The 24,462-nt window shown below is 40.4% G+C and overlaps 1 protein-coding gene across 9 annotated transcripts in view; it reads left to right on the top strand.

The window, feature by feature from the left end:
• ADGRL3 (adhesion G protein-coupled receptor L3) overlaps nt 1-24,462 on the top strand; it is a 761,705-nt gene that overhangs the window by 612,724 nt on the left and 124,519 nt on the right. For 3 of the 9 annotated variants that reach the window (XM_079770921.1, XM_079770925.1, XM_079770920.1), the window contains 4 exons: nt 6,450-6,752; nt 8,915-9,018; nt 17,782-17,967; nt 20,944-20,982. In XM_079770921.1, the coding sequence (XP_079627047.1) occupies nt 6,450-6,752; nt 8,915-9,018; nt 17,782-17,967; nt 20,944-20,982 (632 nt within the window). The remainder of the gene's footprint in view (nt 1-6,449; nt 6,753-8,914; nt 9,019-17,781; nt 17,968-20,943; nt 20,983-24,462) is intronic. The other 6 variants (XM_079770927.1, XM_079770922.1, XM_079770928.1 and 3 more) reach the window with 3 other exon arrangements.

Raw genomic sequence — 24,462 nt, 5'->3', positions numbered from 1 at the left:
TTAAGAATTCAATTACACTTACTTCAAAATATGTTGCTAAATTTTATATTTGAATTGTGTTAAATGTTTAATGTCAGTCATTTTATTTTGGGAATCCTGAATTTTTATTTTGCAAAAATAGATATTGAATTACCAGTATTGGCATTTTGCTCTACAATTACTGTCATTAGTGAAAAGGTTAGCTGCTGTTTTCGTCCATTGATGATGATGGGCTGAATAGGTAATTGTGACTGGGGAGAGAGAAGAAGAAAGGAGTGAGGCAGAATCAATAACACTTGAGAAAAAAGATACTCTGCTTTCATGTGTGAACTTTGAATAAATGCACTTCCTATCTAATAAAAGGGTAATATGTAAATTAACCGTCACTCCGTGACAAAGATGGCGGCACGCATAGCGCCCAGGCCGCAGAGGGAGGGAGGGCTGCGGACACAACGTGGGGCTGCTGGGCTGTGGGTGTGCTCTGAGCTGTCGCTGTGCGGCTTGGGGCCCGCCCCCAGCCCAGCGGACACAACGCAGGGCTGCCAGGCCCGGGGTGTGCCCCTGGTGGCCTCCATGCAGCTTGGGGCACGCCCCAGCCCAGTAGACAGAAGCCCAGCGAACAGAATGCAGGGCCGCTGGGCTGGGGTCATTCCCCGGTCCCTCTCACATTGATGTTTCTCTCTGTCTCTCCCTCTCTCTTCCAAGTTCTCTAAAAATTAATGAAAACATATCCTCAGGTGAGGATAAAAAAAAAAAAAAAGAAATGTCATATCCTAAGAAAGATACATCTTGAAAATGCCTGAAGAAAGTTGTCATTTTTTCGTGGTGAAGGGACTGAAGTCCATGTTGTGTTGATGAAAACCCTTGGTGGCTGCAGCATTGGGCAGGGCAGCAGCAGTAGGGTGATGGGGCTGGTGCTTTCCCCTGATCAGCTCAGTCACCTCCCGCAGAGGGAAGCCAGACTGTGGCTTAGGCCCGCTCCCTTCAGAGAGTAGGCCTAAGCCGTCAGTTGGACATCCCCTGAGGGCTCCCAGTCTGTGAGAGGGGGCAGGCTGGGCTGAGGGACCCCTCCCCCAGTGCACGAAGTTCATGCACTGGGCCTCTAGTATGAACTAATAAATGCTCTACTATTCACCTAGAGGAAACACAAGAGAAAGCCGTGGTAAGCTGAGAAGAGGGGCGGGAAACAGAACTAGCAGGAAGACAAATAACAAAGTGCATCACTTCAGAAAACACTGCAGTTTCAATGACTTAATGTTCCGAAAAGTGATGCCTACTCCCCCCTGCCATCTTCATACTGTTTTGGGAAGCTTTGTATACACCAAATACACTGTGATGGATTTAGCATCTCTTCTGGGAGAGCAGAGTCAAGTTCATGACATGTTAGAGAAAGCAGGCATGAATACCAAGCATCCAGGACTCTTTTCCGTTCCTTAAACATGAACTATTTTGAATCTGGCTGGAGTTAATGTCTCGAAGACTTACAGCCAGTAAGTGAGGATAAGAATAGTAGTTTCTAATTTTACAGTTAGGAATGCAGTGTATGTACGTGTACTCTTGCTTTCCTATGATGGGAATATGTGCCGGGGCTGACCAGCAGCCCCTGAACGACGGATGAACAGATTACTCAGACACAGTTTGACTGTGAAAGAGAGGGCTAAGGGGCTCCTGGCTCTAGCAGCCAGAGCAGCCTGGATTGCCTGCCTCGTTAGCCTTTTATTGCAGGTTTAATCTTTAGATACAATCAGTAGGGTGAGTAATCTTGGGAGGACACATGTGTTTACATTGTCCTCTAGGCAAGGGCATCCAGGGATTAAGCATAAGGATTCCAGTAAATATCCAGGGGTGTGCACATGCAGACTTGTTTGGAAAGGTCAAGGAATAATTAGGGGCATCACCTTTGACACTCCCCTGAGTTGGAATTCCAATAAACAGTGCAGGCTGCCTTCCACACACTTCCCTTTTCTCAGAATGTCCTCCTTACAAACTTTCCAACCAAGTCTCATGCTTCCCAACAAATATGAATATATTTCCCCCGGAAGATGACTTGTCCACGGTGATTACTTCCACAATATGGGTAGGACATTTCTTTGAATACATTACTGGCTTAATAACCTGTAATATCTGATCAAGAAACCTAACCACTTTTTTTTTTTAATTAAAGATTATGGGTCTTGAACTAAGAAAAATTGGATTTTATTTTATTTTGAATTTATTTTTATTGTTGAAAGTATTACATATGTCCCCATTTTCTTTCCCACTGGCCCCCTCCATTCTGCCTCCCCCACCCCCAGGCCTGCACCACACTATTGTCTGTGTCCATTGACTATGCATATATACATAGAAATTCTTTGGTTAATCTCTTTCTGTCTCCCCTGCTCCCCTTTCTCCCTTCCCTCTGAGACTCATCAGTCTGTTCCATGCTTCTATGTCTCTGGATCTATTTTGTTTGTCACTTTATTTTGTTCATTATATCCCACATATAAGTGATATCATGTGATACTTTTCCTTCTCTGACTGGCTTATTTTGTTTAGCATAATACTCTCCAGGTCCATCCATGCTGTCTCAAAGGGTAAGAGATCCTTCTTTTTTACAGCTGCATAGTATTCCATAGTATAAATGTACCACAGCTTTTTTATCCACTCATCTGCTGATGGGCACTTAGGCTGTTTCCAGATCTTAGCTATTGTAAATTGTGCTGCTATGAACATAAGGGTGCATACATTCTTTCTGGTTGGTGTTTTGGGTTTCTTAGAATATGTTCATAGAAGTGGGATTACTGGATCAAATGGGAGTTCCTTTTTTACTTTTTGAGGAAACTCCATACTGTTTTCCACAGTGGCTGCACCAGTCTACGTTCCTAACAGCAGTGCACAAGGGGTCCCTTTTCTCCACATCCTCATCAGCACTTGTCATTTGTTGATGATAGCCATTGTGACAGGTGTGCGGTGGTATCTCCTTGTTGTTTTGATTTGTATCTCTTGGATGATTAGTGACTTTGAGCATTTTCTCATATGTCTCTTGGCCTTTTGTATGTCCTCTTTGGAGAAGTGTCTATTTAGGTCCTTTGCCCATTTTTTATTGGATTGTTTGTCTTTTGTTAAGTTGTATGAGTTCTTATGTAATTTGGATATAAAACCTTTATTATCTGTATCATTGGCAAATATGATCTCCCATACACTGGGCTCCCTTTTCATGTTGTTGATGGTTTCTTTTGCTGTGCAGAAGCTTTTTATTTTGATGTAGTCCCATTTGTTTCTTTTCTCCTTAGTTTCCCTTGCCCTAGGAGAGGTATCCACAAACATATTGCTATGAGAGATGTCTGAGATTTTGCTGCCTATGGTTTCTTCTAGGAATTTTTTGGTTTCATGACTTAACATTTAAGTTTTTTATCCATTTTCAGTTTATTCTTGTGTGTGGTGTAAGTTGATGGTGTAGTTTCATTTTTTTTTCATGTGTCTGTCCAATTTTCCCAACACCTTTATTGAAGAGACTGTCTTGACTCCATTGTATGCTCTTGCCTCATTGGTCAAATATTAATTAAGTTTAATGCCTTGGGTCGATTTCTGGGGTCTCTGTTCTGTTCCATTGGTCTATGTGCCTGTTCTTATGCCAGTATTGGGCTGTTTTGATTACAGTGGCTATGTAGTATAACTTGATATCTGGTAACGTGATCCCTCCAACTTTGTTCTTTCTTGGGATTGCTATGGCTCTTCAAGGTCTTTTTTGGTTCCATATAAATTTTTGGAGTATTTATTTTATATCTGTACTAGTAAAATATGCCATTGGCATTTCAATAGAAATTGCATTGAATCTATAGATTGCTTTGGGTACTATTTTAATTATGTTGATTCTGCCAACCCATGAACATGGTATATTCTTCCACTTCTTTATACCTTTTTCTATCTCCTATAGTTTTCAGAGTATAGGCCTTTTACCTCCTTGGTTAAGTTTATTCCTAAGTATTTTAATTTTTTTTTGTTGCAATGGTAAATGGGATTGCTTTTTTATTTACCCTTTCTAAGAGTACATTATTGGTGTATAAAATTGGCATCAATTTCTGGTTGTTAATTTTGTATCCTGCTAAATTACAAAATTCATTTATTGAATCTAGTATTTTTTTGGTGGAGTCTTTAGGTTTTTCTATGTACAATATCATGTCATCTGAGAATAATGATAGTTTTTCTTCCTCCTTTCCAATTTGGATGCCTTTTATTTCTTCTTCTTTTCTGATTGCTGTGGCTAAGATTTCCAGTACTATGTTGAATAAGAGTGGTGAAAGCAGAACCCCTGTCTTGCCCCTGATCTTAAGGAAAACATTTTTAATTTTTGCCCAGTGAGTATGATGTTGGCTGTAGGTTTGTCATATATGGCCTTTATTATATTGAGATATGATCCTTCTATTCCCACTCTGTTGAAAGTTTTTAATAAAAATGTCGTGTTGGATTTTGTTGAATGCTTTTTCTGTGTCTATTGATATGATCATGTGATTTTTGTCTTTCAGTTTGTTTATGTGATATACACGTTTATTGATTTGTGAATATTGTACCAGCCTTGCATCCCCGAGATAAGTCCCACTTGGTCATGGTGTCTAATCTTTTTGATATATTGCTGGATCTGATTTGCTAATATTTTGGTGAGGATTTTAGCATCTATATTTCATCAGGAATATTGGCCTGTAATTTTCTTACTTGGTAGTGACTTTATTTGTTTTTTGAATTGGGATAATGCTGGCCTGGTAAAAGGAGCTTGGAAGTGTTACTTCCTCTTGGATTTCTTGGAATAGTTTGAGGAGGATAAGTATTAGTTCTTCTTTGAATGTTTTGTAAAGCTCCACTGTGAAGCCATCAGGACCAGGGCTTTTGTTTGCTAGGAGTAATTTTATTATTGCTTCAATTTCATCAATTGTTATCAGCCTATTCAGGTTTTCTGCTTCTTCCTGATTTGGTTTTGGAATAATGTATTTTTCTATGAATTTGACCATTGTGTCCACTTTGTGCACCTTGTTGGCAAATACTTGTTCATAGCATTTTCTTACAATTCTTTATATTTCTATGGTATCTATGGGAGCTCCTTTGTAGGTAACAAATTGCTTTTCTCTTGCTTCCTTTAAGATTCTCTCTTTGACTTTAGTTTTTGGCATTTAATTATGATGTGTCTGAGTGAGGGCCTATATGGATTCTTCTTGCTTGGGACTCTCTGTGCCTCCTGAAATTGTGTGACTTTTTCTTTCACCAGGTTAGGGAGGTTTTCTGCCATTATTTCTTTAAACAGGTTCTCTATTCCTTGCTCACTTTCTTCACCTTCTGGCCCACCTGTTATGTAGCTATTGTTATGTTGTCCCACAGTTCCCTTAAGCTGTCCTGTTTTTTTATTGTTTTTTTTCTTTTTGGTTTTCTGATTGAGTGATGTTTTACTACCCTGTCTTCTAATTTGCTGATCTGATCCTCAGCTTCCTCTAATCATTGCTCTGAACTCTGTATCTGATCATTTGCTTATCTCAATTTCATTTATCTCTTCTTCTGGAGATTTCTCTTGTCATTTCATTTAGAACTTGTTTTTTGTCTCCCCATTTTGGCTGCCTATTTGGGTTTGTTTCTGTGTATTAGGCAGATCTGCAAGGACTCCCAGTCTTTTTTTGGAGGGGAGGATGGGGTCTCTGGTGTAGGCCAATGTCAGGTGCTGTTTGTGACTGGCCCTAAATACCCTTTTTGGAGCTCTCAGTGATCCGCAGCTGTGGCTCCCTCAGGTGGGCCTGGGTGCATCTGGAAAGGCAGGAAACCTCTTCACTTTTATGCAAATCTGAAATACATGTTTCCGCTTTTTAAATAATCTTCCTAGAAAATAATTTATGGACACAACTAATTGGAAACTACTTAGGCTTTACAGTAGTAAATGTCAAGTTTGAAAGTTCTGAAAGGATGGGTCATTTTTAAGTGCATCAGAGTAGAGCATAGATCTACTCTAATTTGTGTTAAGGAGACTATAATTGCATGTCCCTTTTTAGTTCAGGAGCACTTTAACTGCTTTTTTTTTTTTTTTTTTTTTTTGCCTTTCTCCTATTTGCTGCATCTTTAGCAATGCAGGTTATACTTAATGTGTGGAGATTGTTTTTGCTCCCTCCCTGTCCATAGCAAGTTTGAAAATTCTAAGGAAAGGGCTTTAAGTTTTAATCCTCTAATTGTATAAAAGGCAGGAAGCATTAAGAAGCTTCCTGAAGAGTTGAATTGTGCTACAATTTGTTTTCTGTGGTTTGAGTTGAGAAGAACCATAAACAGGTCTATGTTTGGCATTGGTCACATGGCTGTCTTGGTACTTAAGCACGACTCTGATCCCTTCGTATTGGCTTATTTCTCCCAGGTGTAAGACTCTGAACTGTCCAATAAGAATGGTGTCCACATTCTAAGGACATTTTGAGATCCTACTATGAACAAGCGATGTAGGAATTTTCTTTTGAATTTTATTCCAGAAATTTCTACCACAGGACCTTTTGGCATGGGAAGCACCACCACCAGTACTACCCTTCGGACCACGACTTTGAGTGCCGGCAGGAGTACCACCCCGTCAATATCAGGGAGAAGAAACCGGAGTACCAGCACGCCGTCTCCAGCTGTTGAAGTGCTTGATGACACTACCACGCACCTGCCATCCGCATCGTCCCAAATCCCAGCGCAGGAGGAAAGCTGTGAGGCTGTGGAAGCCCGAGAGATCATGTGGTTTAAGACCCGTCAAGGACAGATGGCAAAGCAGCCGTGCCCCGCGGGAACTATAGGTAAGTCTGTCCTATAGAACTGAGCTAAAGATGTGTCGCTACTTTGGCTTGCTTTTTTCAGAGTTCTATTTTACCTCTCCATTTTTTTTGGTACTGCACATTTAATTAAAGTCTGAATTCAGCTAAATGACAACTTAATGCAGTGTATTTTCAGAGTTTCAAAATGCATTCTGAAGAAGGAACAGGTGAGAATTTGATGGGACTACATTGAGATCAGTACTTTTCATCCGTAGTGTGCAGTTTCTGGGTGGAGTTACACTTAGTACACTTAGGCCATGAATGTCCCTGCTACTCCAGAGAGGTAGTTCTTCTGCGTGTGTGTGTGTGTGTGTGTGTGTGTGTGTTTTCCTTAAAGAGAGAGAGAGGGAGATTTGTTGTTCCACTTATTTGTGCATTCATTGGTTGATTCTTGTATGTGCCCTGATCAGGGAATTGAACCCACAACCGTGGCCTATGAGAACAATGCTCTAACCAACTGAGCTAACCAGCCATGGCCACAGCAGCTCTTCTATGCAGCGGCCCAGACAGAAATCACCGGAATGCTGGAGGCTCGTGCTCACTTTTGTCACCAGCCTCAAATGGTCATTGCAGAAAGAAAGATGGAGCACTTCTCTGTTAGAAGACAGTCATTGAAACTACCTAAATTGTAACAAAAGAGAAGTTTGACTTTTTTTTTTTTTTTTTTTTTTTTTTTTTACCAATCAGTGTAGCTGTCCTTTAATAGTCAAAGGCTCAACAAGAGCAATCGGGCATTTTCTCTAAGGGACAATTAAGAAATAAACAGCTCTTTCCTCCTTCTTTTTTACTGATACGATTCATAATATCCTCAAGTGGTAACCATATGATTCGTACAATTTTTAAACCAGAAATGGCTTGATTTTCTTATTTTATATACAATGATCTTCAAGAAATTTTTCTTAATACGATGAATAAAATTTGCATTATTCCATAAGGTATGTAAATGAAGCAAACACACAATAGATGTCACTATAGTAGCATTTTGTGTTATTGATTTGATTACTTTAAGGAATCAGGTTTCTCTGAGAAAAGTTCCATGGTATATAAACTAATGGGAAGGCCAGAGGTATCTTGGTTTTTACAAAAGTTCCGTTTAATTTAATTTTTCCAGTAAAGTGTTAGAAACTATTCAGAAATCTATCTTGCCTTTATGAAGTGGGGTGATGTTTAGTTCTAAAGCCCTCTGTGGCAATGGAATCAGAAAACACTCCTAGCCCTGTCCCATTAGTTCTGAGGACCCACTGATATTATTACAAACCCCTACTTCTGGCGTTTGTTGTAAAAGTTAGTGAAATACTTTATGTAAAAGCACTTTGAAAACCAGAACTATGTCCTCATTGTTCTGTGAAAACTGGGAAAGAGATTTAAAGGAAGCCTTCTGAAGCTCTCCCACGTGCCTACACCGGGGTCTTATTTTTACCTTTCCTCTGACCCTCCTGCTGTGCACCTGTTGGGGCCCACACAGTCTCCCACTGGAATTATTGCAATAGCCCCCTCACAGCCTCCACGTCGCTCCCTCAAACTCATCCTCCATGAGGCTGCCACAGTGGCAGTTCTAAAACCTTAATCAGCTCATTTCTCATTTCTCTCATCTGCTTAATGATCTTCATTGATTTTTCCAGCACCCACACAAGACAGACAAGGGAGTTGATGATCTGGCTTTGCCTGCCTCTCCTACGCCATTAAACAACGCCCCTATCCTGTAGACCTCTGTTCAAAACATTCAAAGTCACCTAAACACAGCATATTTTTCCTCCACTTTTGGTGAATGCCCTTTCCCACGTTGTTTTTCTAAAAAGACCTGCAAACTGATTGCTGAAAGACTCAGTTGTTCCATTACCTCTGAAAATCAAGCAGTAGGCTCCCTGGAGACAGGTACCACATCCATCTAATTCATGAAGTATTTCCCCTACGTGGCATAGTTGCCAGCGAGTGCTTTAAAAATATTGAATGTTTTTGTTTGTTGTATTACATTTCTCCCTAGCCAGTTGCTTGCCAGGTACCGGGCATGGTGTTATAATAGATATTATCTCAGTGTAATGATCTCATTTTTGCTTATATCACAGCATAGCATGGATATACAGTCCTGGTAGTAAAAAATGGTTTGAATTTCTAAGACAGACATATTTCTCTCCTTATTTTAGGAGTATCAACGTATCTATGCCTGGCTCCGGATGGAATCTGGGATCCCCAAGGACCAGATCTTAGCAATTGTTCTTCCCCTTGGATCAACCACATCACACAGAAGGTAAATCATGTGACCTACAAGGAAGGTCTGCCAAACCTGGACCCTGTGTTGTTGATCATCACTGCTATAAACAGGAGTCAAAATTACAAAAAAAAAAAAAAAAAAAGTGGAAAGATTCTCTCATTTTTATTTAATTTAAGATTGAATGGCAACCTCTGATATTCTACAAACTAATTCTGGAATTTTGTTGTTCTTAAAGGGAAACTTCGAGAACTTCTTCTAAGCCAATTAGTACTACTCCTAATAATTTTATTATTAACTAGAGGCCCAGTGCACAAAATTTGATGTCCCTCAACCTAGCCTGCACCCTCTCGCAGTCCGGGACCCCTCACTCCTTACTGCCGGCCTGCTCGCTGCTCCTTAGCGCTGCGGCAGTGGCGGGAGAGGCTCCCACCACCGACACTGTGCTCCCCAGCTGTGAGCCCGGCTTCTGGCTGAGCAACGCTCCCCCTGTGGGAGTGCAGGGGGCAGCTCCTGCGTTGAGTGTCTGCCCCCTGGTGGTTAGTGCAGTCATAGCGACCAGTTGTTCCACCGTTCGGTTGATTTGCATATTAGGCTTTTATTATATAGGAATACAACTTCTGTGGTATTGTGAACTACAGATAAAAAAGTCCAAGAGATATTATAAATCAAGCAAGCAAAAGCTTCTGGCATACATACACAGAGATTTTCCTGTGGAAATAAAAATTACAATAAAAAAGTCTACCTTTGGAATCTTAAGCCGTTTGATAAATGTTCTGTAACCTAATCATTTATCAGTGTTAAAAGTATACACACGTGTGACAGCCTTTTGCAGACTCAAGTTTGCAGAGCTTATTTGGTTGCAATATGTCGAACATTTTTATTATTAATGCACTGTGGGGCTTTGCATTGATTTCATTACAAACAGAGACCAGATGTGCATTTATGCCAAAAGGACTATGGGATGAATCCTTATTATAGCAATTTGTGTGGATTTATGCACTCCCAAAATGGAGAGACCTTCCATGGCACATTAGCTATGCTAAGGAATTTCTATGAAAGATATTTTTCCTGAGAAATATTACAAATGATGGCCTTACTAAAAGCCTGTCTGTGCCATTTGCTCTTTCCTCTATTTGTTTTTAACTAGGCTGATCCTCAATAATATACTGTATAATAATCCATAAATATCTTACCCAGTAGATCATTTAGCAGATGAGCCATAACTATCTCTTTACCCTAAATCATGGAAGAACAGTGGTTACATTGACTCTAGTTACCCTCTTACATATGCATCTCCATCCTTGTTGCTATTCATAATGATGCTCCTCCAATTTCAGCACTGTTCCTGCCACAGTTTTTATGTCCTTTGATTTTATTACAGTGTAGCTCAGACCCCAGGGTGAATAACTCTGGCTGGATGTGATCAGATTAAGAGTTCAGTAGCCTATCTCCTTACATTAGCGTCTTTTAAAAAATACTCCCTACATACTTAGCCCAGGGGTTAATATTAATTTGGTAATAATTCACCTAGAAAGCTGAGTCGTTTTCAAGACAATTCCTGAATATGGTTGGACTATTTCATTGCAGAAATTACTGGGTGACTTTAATGATGCTTAATTCTTTTCTTTCCTCCGCAGACCTGCTAATCTTATGACAAAAGAGATAATTCCTTACAGAGGCCAGACAGCTGTTGTTGCCCATTTGATTTATGGATGGGGTGCTTTTGTTTTATAACAAATATGTTTTGTTCTGCCAGAGCATGTCTGTTGAATCCTATGGAGCTCCAACATTATGCTAGGTTATAAATTTATTAGGATTATAGAATGTAGGCAATTGGAATGTATAATGTTACCTTAGCTTGATTATACATTTATAAAATCTTCAAAAGTATAACAGGAGGCTTTGGTGCACACAAATCGGCTTATGTAACTAACCCAAGGTCAGTGTTAGCTGGTATTTTAGCTGGCTCTGCCTTTACCCAGACATCGTGCTCCGCCACCCCAACTGTGAATGAATTACGATCGCCTCTCTATCACATACTCACTGACCTAGTCTCTCTTCACTTTCTACCCTTTTGCCTGGAGTGTCCCTCGCACCTCCAAATGTTTATGCTACTCATTGACTATAAATGCTATTTGCACAAGTTTCTTTGCCACAAAGCTCCAACACTTTTAGACATTCACATTGGAAACTTCCAATATAATGAGTATGCAGTGTTCACGGAGTTATTTACCTGTATTTTCTCTCCCTTTTCTCCAAAGCATCTTCCTCCAAATTCATACCTTTGCTCATTTCCGCCCTCAGGGACAGAGTCCAGACAATAAACAGATGGAAGAGGGTTTGCAGTGGTATTGGGAGCACGAAGGTGAACTGCAAGAGACTGATCGGGAGCCCAGGGCTAATAATAGGAGTAGAGCTATTCCTAACCCAGGCCTGCGGTTGCTGGGTCCAAGGAATGATGAAAAGTTGGCAGTAGGGTGTCCTTGAGACGAAAGATGACTATAGACAAGAGACACAGCCTCGCCTCAAGCACTTTTTCAAAAAGAGATGTAGGGGAGTAAATCTCTGACCTCACTCTCCCTCCTTGTTTATTCTCCTTCCCAGCCTCCCCATTGGCCAAACCCCAGGGGAAGCCACACAAGAGGGGCATTCTTAATAAAGTACGCATAAGTCCACCTTCTAAGGCAGAGAACAGGATAGAGGAGGACAAAAATGGCCTTGAACTAACAAAGGGAAAGTACCCATCCTGTCTCACCATTAGCTCCTTCTCCTGCCCCACCTCTCGTTGCCATCACCCACTCTTCCTTTCTCCCTTCACTCCACCTCCTCCCTTCTTCCTTTCCCTTGTCCCATCCCTGTCCTCTGCTCTGGCCTCCCTAATTTCTCTAATGGATTTTGTAAATGTCATATTGGAAAAAAAGTGAAACAGGCATCTTTAATGATTCATTCCTCCTCCTCCTTCCTGCCACGATGATTGTAGTTCTGTGAACTGCAGTCTTTTAAAGTGAAGGAACAGCCTGGCCGGTGTGGCTCAGTGTTGAGCATCAACCTATGAACTAGGAAGTCACAGTTTGATTCCTGATCAAGGCGAATGCCAGGGTTGCAGGCTCGATCCCCAGTAAGGGGTGTACAGGAGGCAGCCCATCGATGATTCTCTCTCATCATTGATATTTCTCTCTCTTTCTCCCTCTCCCTTCCTCTCTCTGAAAACAATCCTATCTAATAAAGAGGGGATATGCTAATTGACTGCCACACTCTCACAAGATGGCGGCGCCCACAGCCACAGGATGACGGCTCCCAGTCCCCTCAGCCCCGCAGGGGAAGGCAGTTGGGGGCAATCGGGCCTGCAGGGGAGGGCAGTTGGAGGCAATTGGGCTGGCAGAGGAGGGCAGTTGCGGACAACCATGCCAGCAGGAGAGCAGTTAGGGGGCTATCAGGCAGGCAGGCAGGCAGGCGAGGGGTTAGGAGCCAGCAGTCCTGTATTGTGAGAGAGATCCCAGATTGGAGAGGGTGCAGGCTGGGCTGAGGGACACTCCCCATGCATGAATTTTGTGCACCAGGCCTCTAGTAAAATCACAATTAAAGAGAAAGGAAGGAAGGAAGGAAAGAAGGAAGGAAGGAAGGAAGGAAGGAAGGAAGGAAGGAAGGAAGGAAGGAAGGAAGGAAGGAAGAAAGAAAGAAAGAAAGAAAGAAAGAAAGAAAGAAAGAAAGAAAAGGAACACTTTTCATCCCCAATGAAAGCATAGATGAAAAAAAGAAAGGAGAGGGTCATTCTCTTCTTTAAACAGTGTATTCAGGTTCTCCTGCCCAAGGGATTGTGGGATAATGTAACCTGGAGTGTGAGGCACGTCCTTTATGGCTTCATGGTACTCTGAGGAGTCCTGAGGACATTAAAGGAAAGAACAGCTCTGGCTCAGTTTGCGTCTATACCATGTGGAGGATCATACTGTTGACTCACATATTCAGGCATTATAGACAACAAGTATACAAATAAATGGACCCGGACACTTACTTTACTTGGGAAGAGCACACTTTATATTTTCATTTTTGCTAAGAATTGAGCTATGCTTTTTCCCTTGCAGTCAGGCCAGGCGGGAGAAAACAGGCAAAGTATCTTGATGGTTTCTAACACACAAATTAATTCCGGCCACTTACATACTGGTGGCATTATAGATTAAACTTTGTGTGGTAATAGAGAGTAGATTACATTTCACTAGAGAAAAATGTAAGCCTTGAAAAGTGAGAATTATCATGAAGAAATTTATTACAAACAAACTAGCTAGAATACCTTTGTGAAGGAGAGATGAAATTTAAAGCATAATTTATACAGAAAGGGAAAGGCAAAAATTGTACAGCTCCCTTCACCCTAGCAACAATAGAGGGAGAGGGGGGGCAGGAAGACTGATAGGTGGGGGGATACATGGATGATAGGATGCATAGAAGGAAAGGCAGGTAAAAATAAATGGATGTATGGAAACATAGATACATCTTCATATTAATGTTTTAAAAAATATTTTCCCATTTTTATTGAAAGCCAACCAATTAAATCAGAGCTCTGTCTTCTCAAACCTATGTGGCAAAGTATCCTATGTCTCCCCTTTCTTAATGACTGCTTACCAAAATCACAGTCTCCGACTTCAGCTACATCTCTTGCTTAGACTCAGATTTTCAAAAAAGGAGTTTATATTTTCTGGTTTGGAAACCTTTAAAGAGTTTATTGCATTGTATAATCTCTCCAGTATTTTTCAGTGTAGAATTCTATGGGGTTATGGTTTTAAATAGCTTCCATATTTACACGTAAAAGGAGGTGTGCTTCCTACTTCATTACTTGGTCCAACTATTATACCGAAAAGCAATGCCTGAATTGGCACTGGGAAATAGTCTTTCCGTTTCTAGCAAATTGAAGCATCTCTTTTGTTTGTACACAAGCTACTGACAGATTTTGGGAGAAATGGGGTTCTTCCTGTAATTTTAAAAGAAGGGTGTGCAGATCTCAAAAATACTGCTGCTGTTTTACAATGTAAAGTAAGCCCGTTATTTGCCCTGAAAGACTAGGTTGAATCCTATCACCTAGGGCAGTGGTCGGCAAACTCATTACTCAACAGAGCCAAACATCAACAGTACAACGATTGAAATTTCTTTTGAGAGCCAAATTTTTTTAACTTAAACTTCTTCTAACGCCACTTCTTCAAAATAGACTCGCCCAGGCCGTGGTATTTTGTGGAAGAGCCACACTCAGGGGGCCAAAGAGCCGCATGTGGCTCGCGAGCCGCAGTTTGCCGACCACGGACCTAGGTTGTAATTTTCCCACTCCTTTCACTCCGTAGATCTAATACAAAAGGAAAATAAATTGCTTCTTAATTTTATCAGAGCTTGGTGGACTTTTCAAGACTTGAAACTTATTTAACCTTCTTTCAATTGTAAGATAGAAGCATTTGTTTACATACCTACTTGACTTAAATTTATAGCAGAATAATGAAATAGCAGCCATACACTTAAAACACTAGGAGTAACGCTTTTCTAAATTGTTTTGGCACTCAATTAATGTTTGATGTAATAAATCTCATAAAGTGTCAAGCTTATTTAAAAGAAAATTGTTTTCACTTGTGTAAATATTTGAAATGTAAATACTCTCCATCTCTGTTATAATTATTATACTTAACTAAAGCTGCAGGGTTTCCCCTCACCTAATTTAATCCTAGCTATAATCCCACCATTTCAGTACCTATAAGCATTAGTTTACTAATCCTCCGAAAACTCATAAGATTTCTCAGTGTGCATGTGCTTATTTCTGAGAAATAATTTTAGTAGAGTTTAGTAAAAGAAATGTTAGAGCTAGACATTTTAACGATGTCTGTAAGCTAGGGTATGTAGAATAACTTTATTTCAAGCTCGCCCTCTTGCATAGAAGACTTGAGGCAAATTAAAGAGATGTGTATAGCCCTGCTGGTGTTGCTCAGGGGTTGAATTGTTGTCCTATGAGCCAGGCGATCACGATTCGAATCCCTGTCAGGGCACATGCCCGGGCTCATAGCCCATCAATGATTATTTCATTATATATATATATATATATATATATATATATATATATATATATATATATATATCCCTTCCTCTCTGAAATAAATGAAAACATGTGTATTTTTAAAAGATACATGTGTATTTTTGGCTGGAAATAAGGTCATTGTAGTCCATAACAACAGTGGTGAGAGAGGAAATAGGAATATCAGAAAGACAGTAGAATAGCTTCCGGCTGCCAGTGGGAAGAATATGGTCAGTAAAGGCCTGGTCTGGAAAAGCAACCTGTACCTGAGCCATGAACGTCCAGGTGACAGAGGCTATGGGAGAATCTAGTTAGGGCACCACCATTGAGTTAGGGACAGGAGAAGCCTGGGCATAGCTCTGGGTGCCATCCCCTCCATCCCATTCCATCTCCAACCCCACAGCAGGCCTCTCCAGGTATTTGTAAATCTCCGCTGCTCCCCTCATCACAACAGCTGCTACCCATTGGCCTCACAGTAGGCCTCCTTTCCTTCACCCTGAACCCTCTAACTCCTGGGTTTGGTTTTCAGTATAAATCTCATTAGGCCACTCCTTAATTGTGTAGACACTTAAGGACCTTTCCTTGCGCTTAGCACAGTTCTCTGAATCCTGCTCAGGATTTGCTCACCTCCCCAGCTGCTTACACCCACTGCAGTGCCCCGTGCCCTTCATCTCTTCCCCTGAGCCTCCAAGTCCCTCCCTTCTCAAAGCTGCTCGCTCTGCCTGGAGGGCCACACCCTCATCTCAACCTAATCTCTTCTTTCCCCTTCCACCCCAGGAGAAACATTCTTCCTTGGAGAAGCATTTCCTAAATCACTCCCTAACGTCATGCACCAGATTAAAATGCCCTTAAACCAGGATTCTGTATTGCACTCCATCAGACGGAAGTGAAACACTTCTGCAGTTAATTTAGTAACAGCCATTCCTCCCTGATATGTAAGCTCCTTATGTTATTGGGAACCATCTTGTTCACCGTTGTTGTTGTTTTGAATTTTTTAGAGAGAGAGGAAGGGAGAGGGAGAGACAAAGAGAGAAACATTGATCATTTTCGGGGGATCAAACCCACAACCTGGGCATGTGCCCTGACCCGGAATCAGCTGGTTTTCAGTGCACTGGACGATGTTCCAACCAGCTAGGGCACAACTAGGAGTTTTATTTGTGCTCTTTATGGGTTTCTGAATATCCATTAGAGAGATTGCCCTAAAAAGAGAGGACCTTTCCATTTGTGATCCTAAGATCTGTATTGGACTGTACTTTAAAAAAAGGAGAAACACACACACACACATACACACACACACTTTTTCTAAATACTGACAATAATAATAATAATAATAATAATATATCCTACCTAATAATAACAAATATGCAAATTGACCGTACCTTCGCTATGCCCGCAATTGGCCAGGAGGCGCGGGGGGGCGGGACTCGGGGTGGCCGGGGTGGCCGACTGGGCCAGCAGGATGCTGAGCTCACGTCGCCAGCGGCGGCTCAAGCTCAGCGTCTGCGCCATGGCTGTGCTGCGGCACAGAAGGGGCCTCTGGGGCAGCGAGCTCATGTCCCACCATGGACCATCAAAAGCGGGGGAGCTGGGTGCCTGTCCACTCAGGCACCAGTCCTTTCAGAAGCCTCCGGCGGGGCAGAGGCTTCTGAAAGGCCTGGTGCACCAGCGGACAGGCACCCAGCTCCCCCATGATCGAAAGCAAAAGCGTGGGAGCTGGGTGTCTGTCCGCTCAGGCACCAGGCCTTTCAGAAGCCTTCGCCACACCGGAGGCTTCTGAAAGGCCTGGTGCACCCCCAGTGGACAGATACCCAGCTCCCCTGCGATTGAAAGCAAAAGCGTGGGAGCTGGGTGCCTGTCCGCTGGTGCACCAGGCCTTTCAGAAGCCTCCGCCACGCCAGAGGCTTCTGAAAGGCCTAGTGCACCAGCGGACAGGCACCCAGCTCCCCCGTGATCAAAAGCGAAAGCGTGTAGGGGACCCTACACGTGCATGATTCAATCATGCACTGGGCCTCTAGTTTACGTTATAATAGAGCAAGATATTTTTATCTTCTTGTTACCTAGAGCCATCTGATTTGTTCACATGATTATGGGATTAGCCTTTATCTCTTTGAATATCTTTGCCTTTTTGGCAATTTGATCCATTCTTGTAGAATAGACTTTAAAAGTTAGCATACAGTTTCAGAAAAGAAAAATGCTAGAAACAGCAATAATTTGCTACCTAGTGCATTGGGAGCAAAATATCTTATTAAGTAGGAAAGAAGATGAAGACCACTTTGAAAAGCAGAGATTTTATTTAGAATAAAATTTTCACAGTGTTAGCAGCCTGTGAGTATTCATTGTATACTAAGTTCTAAATTAGGCATAATGGAAAATGTCCGTACCTCTGAGAACTTAGAATATGGTTGGGATTCATAATGCAAACTCATCAACATCCAATTTAGAAACTCACAGAGAAAAATAATATGGCAAATAGACTTAGCCCCCCAAATGGCTAATTAAGGTGAGAACAAGTTTTTGAAGTAAGATTCCTCAGGAGGAGCTTCATAAAGACATGAATTTCAAGTCAGGTACAGTAGGGAGGGGAAAAAAAATGGATTAGCAGGAAAACTCCGGGAATGTTCCAGATGAAGATGGAGTTGAATAACTATTTCTTGGCTCAATGATTATAACTTCTATGCAAAACAGTTATCCACAGAGACCAATAAAATTGCTTATTTAAGATGGCTTTCCTTCTTATTCTGCTTTCAAAATTGCAGTTGAAATCTGGAGAGACAGCTGCCAACATTGCTAGAGAGCTGGCTGAACAAACAAGAAATCATTTGAATGCTGGCGACATCACCTACTCTGTCCGCGCCATGGATCAGCTGGTAGGCCTCCTGGATGTCCAGCTCCGGAACTTGACTCCAGGTGGAAAGGATAGTGCTGCGCGCAGCTTGAACAAGGTAAAGACCTCAGTTATGTCCACCTTTAAAGCTGCAGGAAAGGCAGTGAGACTTCCTTGGTTCATTGCTCTTTCAGATAAAATCAGATCATCCTAAAGTGCACTGCTAGTTGCATAGACAATTCAGTTCACTACTTCATTATAATTATGGCCCTGTTTAGCTTTTAACTCCCCGCCCCCCACCAAATAAATAACCTCTCCATATAGATTTTGAATTTACAATTCTATTTTTCATAATGTTTACTCTGTGCTGTGTGCTAAACACAAAATCAATAAATGCAATTTATTTTGTTTCTACTTTTTCCTTTCAAATTTTTATATTAAAATAATTAACAATAAAACAAATGTCTAATCAATTAGTAGATATTTAGAAAATAGTGACACTGAGAAAGGATGTTAGCAATTCGTTACATATATTTTAAAAATCAAATAATTTAATCAAATTAATATTACATTTCAAAACTCATGGGGCAGATAACTAGGTTTTCACTTTTATTTCCTTTTGATATTTTAATGGTATATAACTACCTTAAAAGGTTTATTGTATTTCAGCAAATTTGAATTGTAAATAATGAAAATAATTCATTTTATAAATTTCAGAAAACCTGCATTTTATATATAAATATATATGTGTACATTGCATACACATAGACATTTTATATGTATATTGTATATAACCTATATACGGTATAAGCTAAATACTTTATTTACATAAATATATAAAATCTATTTTACAAATTTTAAGTAATATAACTGATGTAACAAAATATCACAGGGTGAATTAACCTCATGATAAAAAATAATTAGAATTGCTGCTGTCAAATGACTTGTGTTCCTGGACAATATTTGTGTAGTAGAGAAGATCAGTTACTGAAAATGGATTTTAAAGCCTCGCATATGATAATCTTACTACTTAAAAAGCAAGAATTTGTCACTGACAGGAATTCCTTCATGGAATTCACTAAATGAACATTCCCCTTTAGAATGAAAAGCAACTTTCTCAGCATGGTCTTTAAAATAAATAGATTTAGTTCTTCTTCGTGTCTTGTTAAGCTAAGGGTCTCACCCATTAAGATGGAAGAAAATTTTCCAGTAGTGATGGTATGGTATAGGAAAGCCTAAAGACTTTTGTGCAATTTCAGCACCAGAAAACATACTCAGTTGTATCTTCTAGATACAAATTATTATTAGAATTTTTTTTTTTCATGCTGAGCATAAAGGAATTATTTTTGTCACTTAAATCCATGATAAAATCAAACCAAGCCCCTGGTAGAATATGCTCCACAGTTGCCTGTGTAATCTGGGCATGCTGTGATTTTAATGTGTTATTACCCAGGCTGACTGGATGCTATTAATGAATATTGCTGCCAGCTATTGTTATCATAATGTACTGCAAGTAGTAGTTTCTATTAATGTTACATATCCATAACATTACTTGTTATAGCGATACTTTGTATCTTTATTTAAAAATGGTGCTGCTGTCTGACAGTATCAGGTAAAGCTGGCAATTAATGTCATTTTCTAACTGGCTACAGCTAATCAGCTTGCCGCCTCTGAATATCAAATAACGACATAATGGGCAAATTTCCATCTGGGAAGCTTTTTAATGCGCTCCTTCCTCCTCCCCCCCCCCCCCCCCATTTGGCTCTTTTCAGTTGTTTATATAATGTGGTCTGTCATATGTTAATTTGCATGGTGGGGTAAGGAGATGGGAGGGCAAAGGTTATTCACATGCTTGCTGTCTTATTTTCATTTCCTATGACTCCCACTGTTCCCTGAGGCAGTTATAACCCATCATATTTGCAAAGCCAACTCCTTACAAATTAATTGTGCTCCACCATTGAAATTCTGGAGGGTTTTAGAGTCCTGCAAAGCCGAGATGCGAGTCAATGACCCAAATGACAGCACTGGCAATTACCTTGCTCGCACTCATTCCTCACTTAATTCTTTAGAGGAGTAACTGCTCTATGCTCATGAAGAATGCATGCATTAAAAAGTTCAGTGTTCGCCACACAAAAGGCATCACAGTAACTGCTTCTTAAAACTGAGTAATTTTCTCCATCAACAATCAAGGCTACGAAAGGGAAAAAAATAGGAAAGAGTAGGGAAACCACAATCTAATTTGTAAAATATTGGGTCATTTATTGAAACAGGTCATCCAAGCTTATTAATTATTCTTTTTCTTGGGCGGGGGGGTGTAGGGATGTTTGGGACTGAACATGACTTGCTATTAACCTTTTGGTCAGTAAAACATCCTTGTATATGCAAATAAGTAAACAAACACAGGCTTCTTCTTATCCCACACACAAGATTCTACAATGTATAAATTTTTATTTGGTCAAAACTGTCAAAAGAAATTCTTTAGGAAATAAAAGCAGTGATAAATCAGGATATTGTTCATATTTTTTTAATCAGAAGGTACTTACCTCTTGGTATATGTCCCTTAGAATCAAATAGTCATAATTGAATGGGCATTTCTATTTTTCAGGTAAACAGAATCTTTTGTATGTTTGAACACAGAGTTTGTGGTTGCACATTAAACATCTATATAGTTTGTAAACCACAAACAACATCCTATCTTTGAAAAATGGGTTCTAAATTTTTGTCACTTAACTTCATGTCTTTATTTGTGGCCCATGAATTAGTAACTAACCTGATATGAAATTAATCATTCACAATGAATGAAGTATGTTGATTTTTACTAATTTCTACTAAATTTATTCCAAGATTTCTTTCCATCATTAACAGCTTTACACCATCCAGTTTTCACTTTGGGCTGTTCTGACAGGGTGTTGGCCACTATTTTTCAAGCCATGGCTTACATTTTGCTGCTGCTTAGCTTTCATTCTCTTCTAGAAAGTGGTGCTCAACAAAATAAGGTGTTTTGTGTAGATGTGTTCTATTATTTTTCTTGTTCCTTCTGTCACTAACTTGTTTTTTCTATTCCGTGTTTAATCTGCTGTCTTATTGGATTCAGCTTCAGAAAAGGGAGCGCTCTTGCAGAGCCTATGTCCAGGTACTTTCTGCGTTTTTATAAATGTGTTAAGTTGTTGAATTGTCTCTGTTGGTGGTAGCATGTGTGGGCATCTGAGAGAAAAATTATAATAAACACTGTTGCATTAAAGGAATTTCTGGGCGGGCACTGAGGGTGGGAAAAGAAAAGTCACATGAAAGGGTATGTGCTGAAAAGATGTGGCCATGCCAATGCTCCTTCTTACAAGAGACACACAAAGATGGAGGTGCAACTTGGGTTGTGAGAATGTTGATCATCACTACAAGGTGAGTTGGGTGTAATATAGGACTCTCTAATTTCTTCATAGAGGTGTATATGAAAACACTTCATTAACGGGCCACCTAATATTTGAGTAGCAAGTCATTCAGAAATGACCATCAAGCCCTAGCCGGTTTGGCTCTGTGGATAGAGTGTCGGCCTGCGGACTGAAGGGTTTTGTGTTCGATTCCGGCCAAGGGCACATGCCCGGGTTGTGGGCTCCATCCCCAGTAGGGAGCATGCAGGAGGCAGCCAATCAATGATTCCCTCTCATTATTGATGTTTCTATCTCTCTCTCCCTCTCCCTTCCTCTCTGAAATCAGTCAATACACACACACACACACACACACACACACACACACACACACACATATATATATATATATTTAAAAAATGACCATCAAAATCATGTAAGGCAATGGATAGTTCAGGATACTTGGAATATCATGCTTCTATAGCAGAATATGCTGCCATTACCTTACTTTCCCACTCATTGTCAATGTTAACCCCAAAGTAAATGTAATTTTTCATTACTTATCATGTTGTAGTTTGTTTTTAAGAAAGGTAAAATCCATTCACATATTTATGAGTTCTGTATGAAAGAAAAAAAAATCCCAGAAACAAGCTTTATAGTTCCTTTTACAAGAAAGGAAAGAAGTCAGGAAGGCAGTGGAGGGGCAGAAAAACATTTCCCTTCTTCCTTTCCAGGTTCTTTGGCTGGGCTAATAATTAAATTGACACAAGACAGATTAACAGGAGAAAAAGAATGTTAATTATGTATGCCTGGGAGCCCCATGAAGACATGCGACTCAAAGGCAGCCCTGCAGTTGAGGTTTATATGCCATCCTGGGCTAAGGGAAGAGATGGGCCCTGGGGCTTCTTCCAAGGGGAGGAGTGGAATCTACAGGAGAATAAGGAACACAGATGTTTGGTAAACAGATGTTTGCCCTGCCATGTAGACAAGTCTTTCAGATAAAAAAAAAAAAAAAAAAAAAAAGTTATTTCTGTTAATAGCTCTCTTCCTGGTACAGGCTTCCTATCTAAATTCTTTTAGGTAGTTAAGGGAGAGGTCAAATTTTTCCTGAGTGCTAGGTCTTGATTGCTCTGAGCTCAAAATAATCCACATGCCAATGTGAACAACTTGGGGTGGTGTATTCTGTTCCCCTTCATCAGGAAGGAAGAAAATATATGAAACTGTGTGCCTATAAACTTTATTCTTTATGTGTATGTATCAGAATATTTTTATTTTAATACATTTTTATTGATTTCAGAGAGGAAGGGAGAGAGAGAGAGAGAGAGAGAGAGAGAGAGAGAGAGAGAGAGAGAGAAACATCCATGATGAGACAGAGTCACTGATCAGCTGTCTCCTGCACACCCCTTAGTGGGGATCGAGCCTGAAATCCAGGCATGTGCCCCGACCAGGAATCGAACCATGACCTTCTGACTCATAGATCGATGCTCAACCACTGAGCCATGCCAGCCAGGCTGTATCATAGCATCTTTAGAGGGGAAGGCCAGTTGCATTTATAAAGAGAGATGCCTCAAGATACAAAGTTGCTGGTTCTTATATTGGCAGTCTAGAAACTAAACCATATCAGTTTATTCACAATTAGGGTGTTTTGTGAGAAAGACATTTAAAAGGAAAAAAAATAATAATAATTTGAATATCAAACATATTAGGAAGATAAGCTTTTACTTTATATTTTGTAAAATAGTGAATGTGTATAAGAAACTGCTAAAGGTTTATTTTTCTAAGGTTTTGGGAAAGAAAATTACTTTGGGAGGTTAATACACTGTGTATAAGTGCTATCCTCTTAGTGTGTGTAACAGAGAAATGAAAGTGTTCTTTAGCACTGAAAGCTGAAGATCATTTTGAGCAATTTTTGGATTGGTTTTTATTGCAATCTATGCCGTCTCCTCAATGGGACCTTGGAGATAATTAGCCTTTCAGTATTTAAATCTATGAAATGCATGGTCATTCAAACACAAATCTCTGATGGAAAATTAATAGCACAGTTTATTCAGTGGCTGATTTCCTGGGGTTATAATTGACTGGCTACGGGTAAATGTTTCAGCTATTGACTAAACATCTTGATAACACCAAATGCACACAGAATATTGGTGAAGCAGAAATGCTGTGCTCATTAATACATGGCATTACTCCTGTTTGTTCTAATGTAGATCATTATTCTATGAATTATAGAGTGAACAATACTTTATACTTTAGTCTATTTGAATGTTAAAGACTTGTTTATGTACCCTATTGTTTCTATGTTCAGAGCATATCCTGAGCTCTCTATAAAATAGATATGAAATACACCTGAAGCACTTTATGTATTAGATTTAAAAAATATATCATTGTTTAGTCATTGAGATTCTTAAAAATATGCCCTTTCCACTTGTACAAATAATACTCTTCTAGGGTTGATTTTGACCATCTAAATCCATTTGGTTTTCAGTTTTCTAGAGGGCCAGTGTCTATTTTATGCATTAGCTAGATCTGTTATCAGTGGGGAGAGGTCCTCATCCCCACCGGTTGCTGGTAGGCGTGAGGTTCTTGTGATACCCCAAGAAAAGCAACTTTCTGAAACTCGCATGGGAGGATGAGGTATTGTAGAAAGCTTCACTTCTGTGGAATCAAACCCCTTCGTTTCCACAGACCCATTTCCCTTCATTCCCTCAAGGAAGAGGTGTAGCAGAGCTGGAATCAGAGCCACTGTCCAGAGTTTTCACTCCCTGTTGGAGCCCGGCCCAATCCAACGTGAGGCTAGCTTACCGGAGCTTGTATTCCCCACTGCAGTCCACCAGTCCATTGCATGGAGGGTCTTCTGGGCCACATCGCTGTGGAGGAAACATGAGGGCAAATGCAAGGAAGCAGGAACAAGAGAGCCCCACAAGCCAAGAGAGTGAATTCCTTTCTTTAGAGGGTTAGATATTCCAAAATGCTTGCTGCCTTGCAGTGGCCCTGCCTACTCCAGCCAATCCATGGTCCCAGGATTGACTGACAGGCAGTTTCCTGGTGTCAGCCTGACTCACTGAGCATGTGCCCATCTTCCGCTTTGTCCACACGCACATGTGCCCGTGTGTACACACCTGCTTTCCTTCCTTCCTAACTTCCTGTCTCCTTACTTTCATTCCTATTTTTCAAAGGAAGATGGCCTATGTGTTCTTTAAAGCTTACAAGTTATTTGAAGCAAGCCCTTCTTTAAATCTCAATTTGGAACT

Source organism: Cnephaeus nilssonii, assembly GCF_951640355.1.
Source record: "Cnephaeus nilssonii genome assembly, chromosome: 1".
Lineage (NCBI taxonomy): Eukaryota > Metazoa > Chordata > Mammalia > Chiroptera > Vespertilionidae > Cnephaeus > Cnephaeus nilssonii.
The sequence above is the reverse complement of the archived record's forward strand: the minus strand, read 5'-3'. Positions and strand labels throughout refer to the sequence as shown.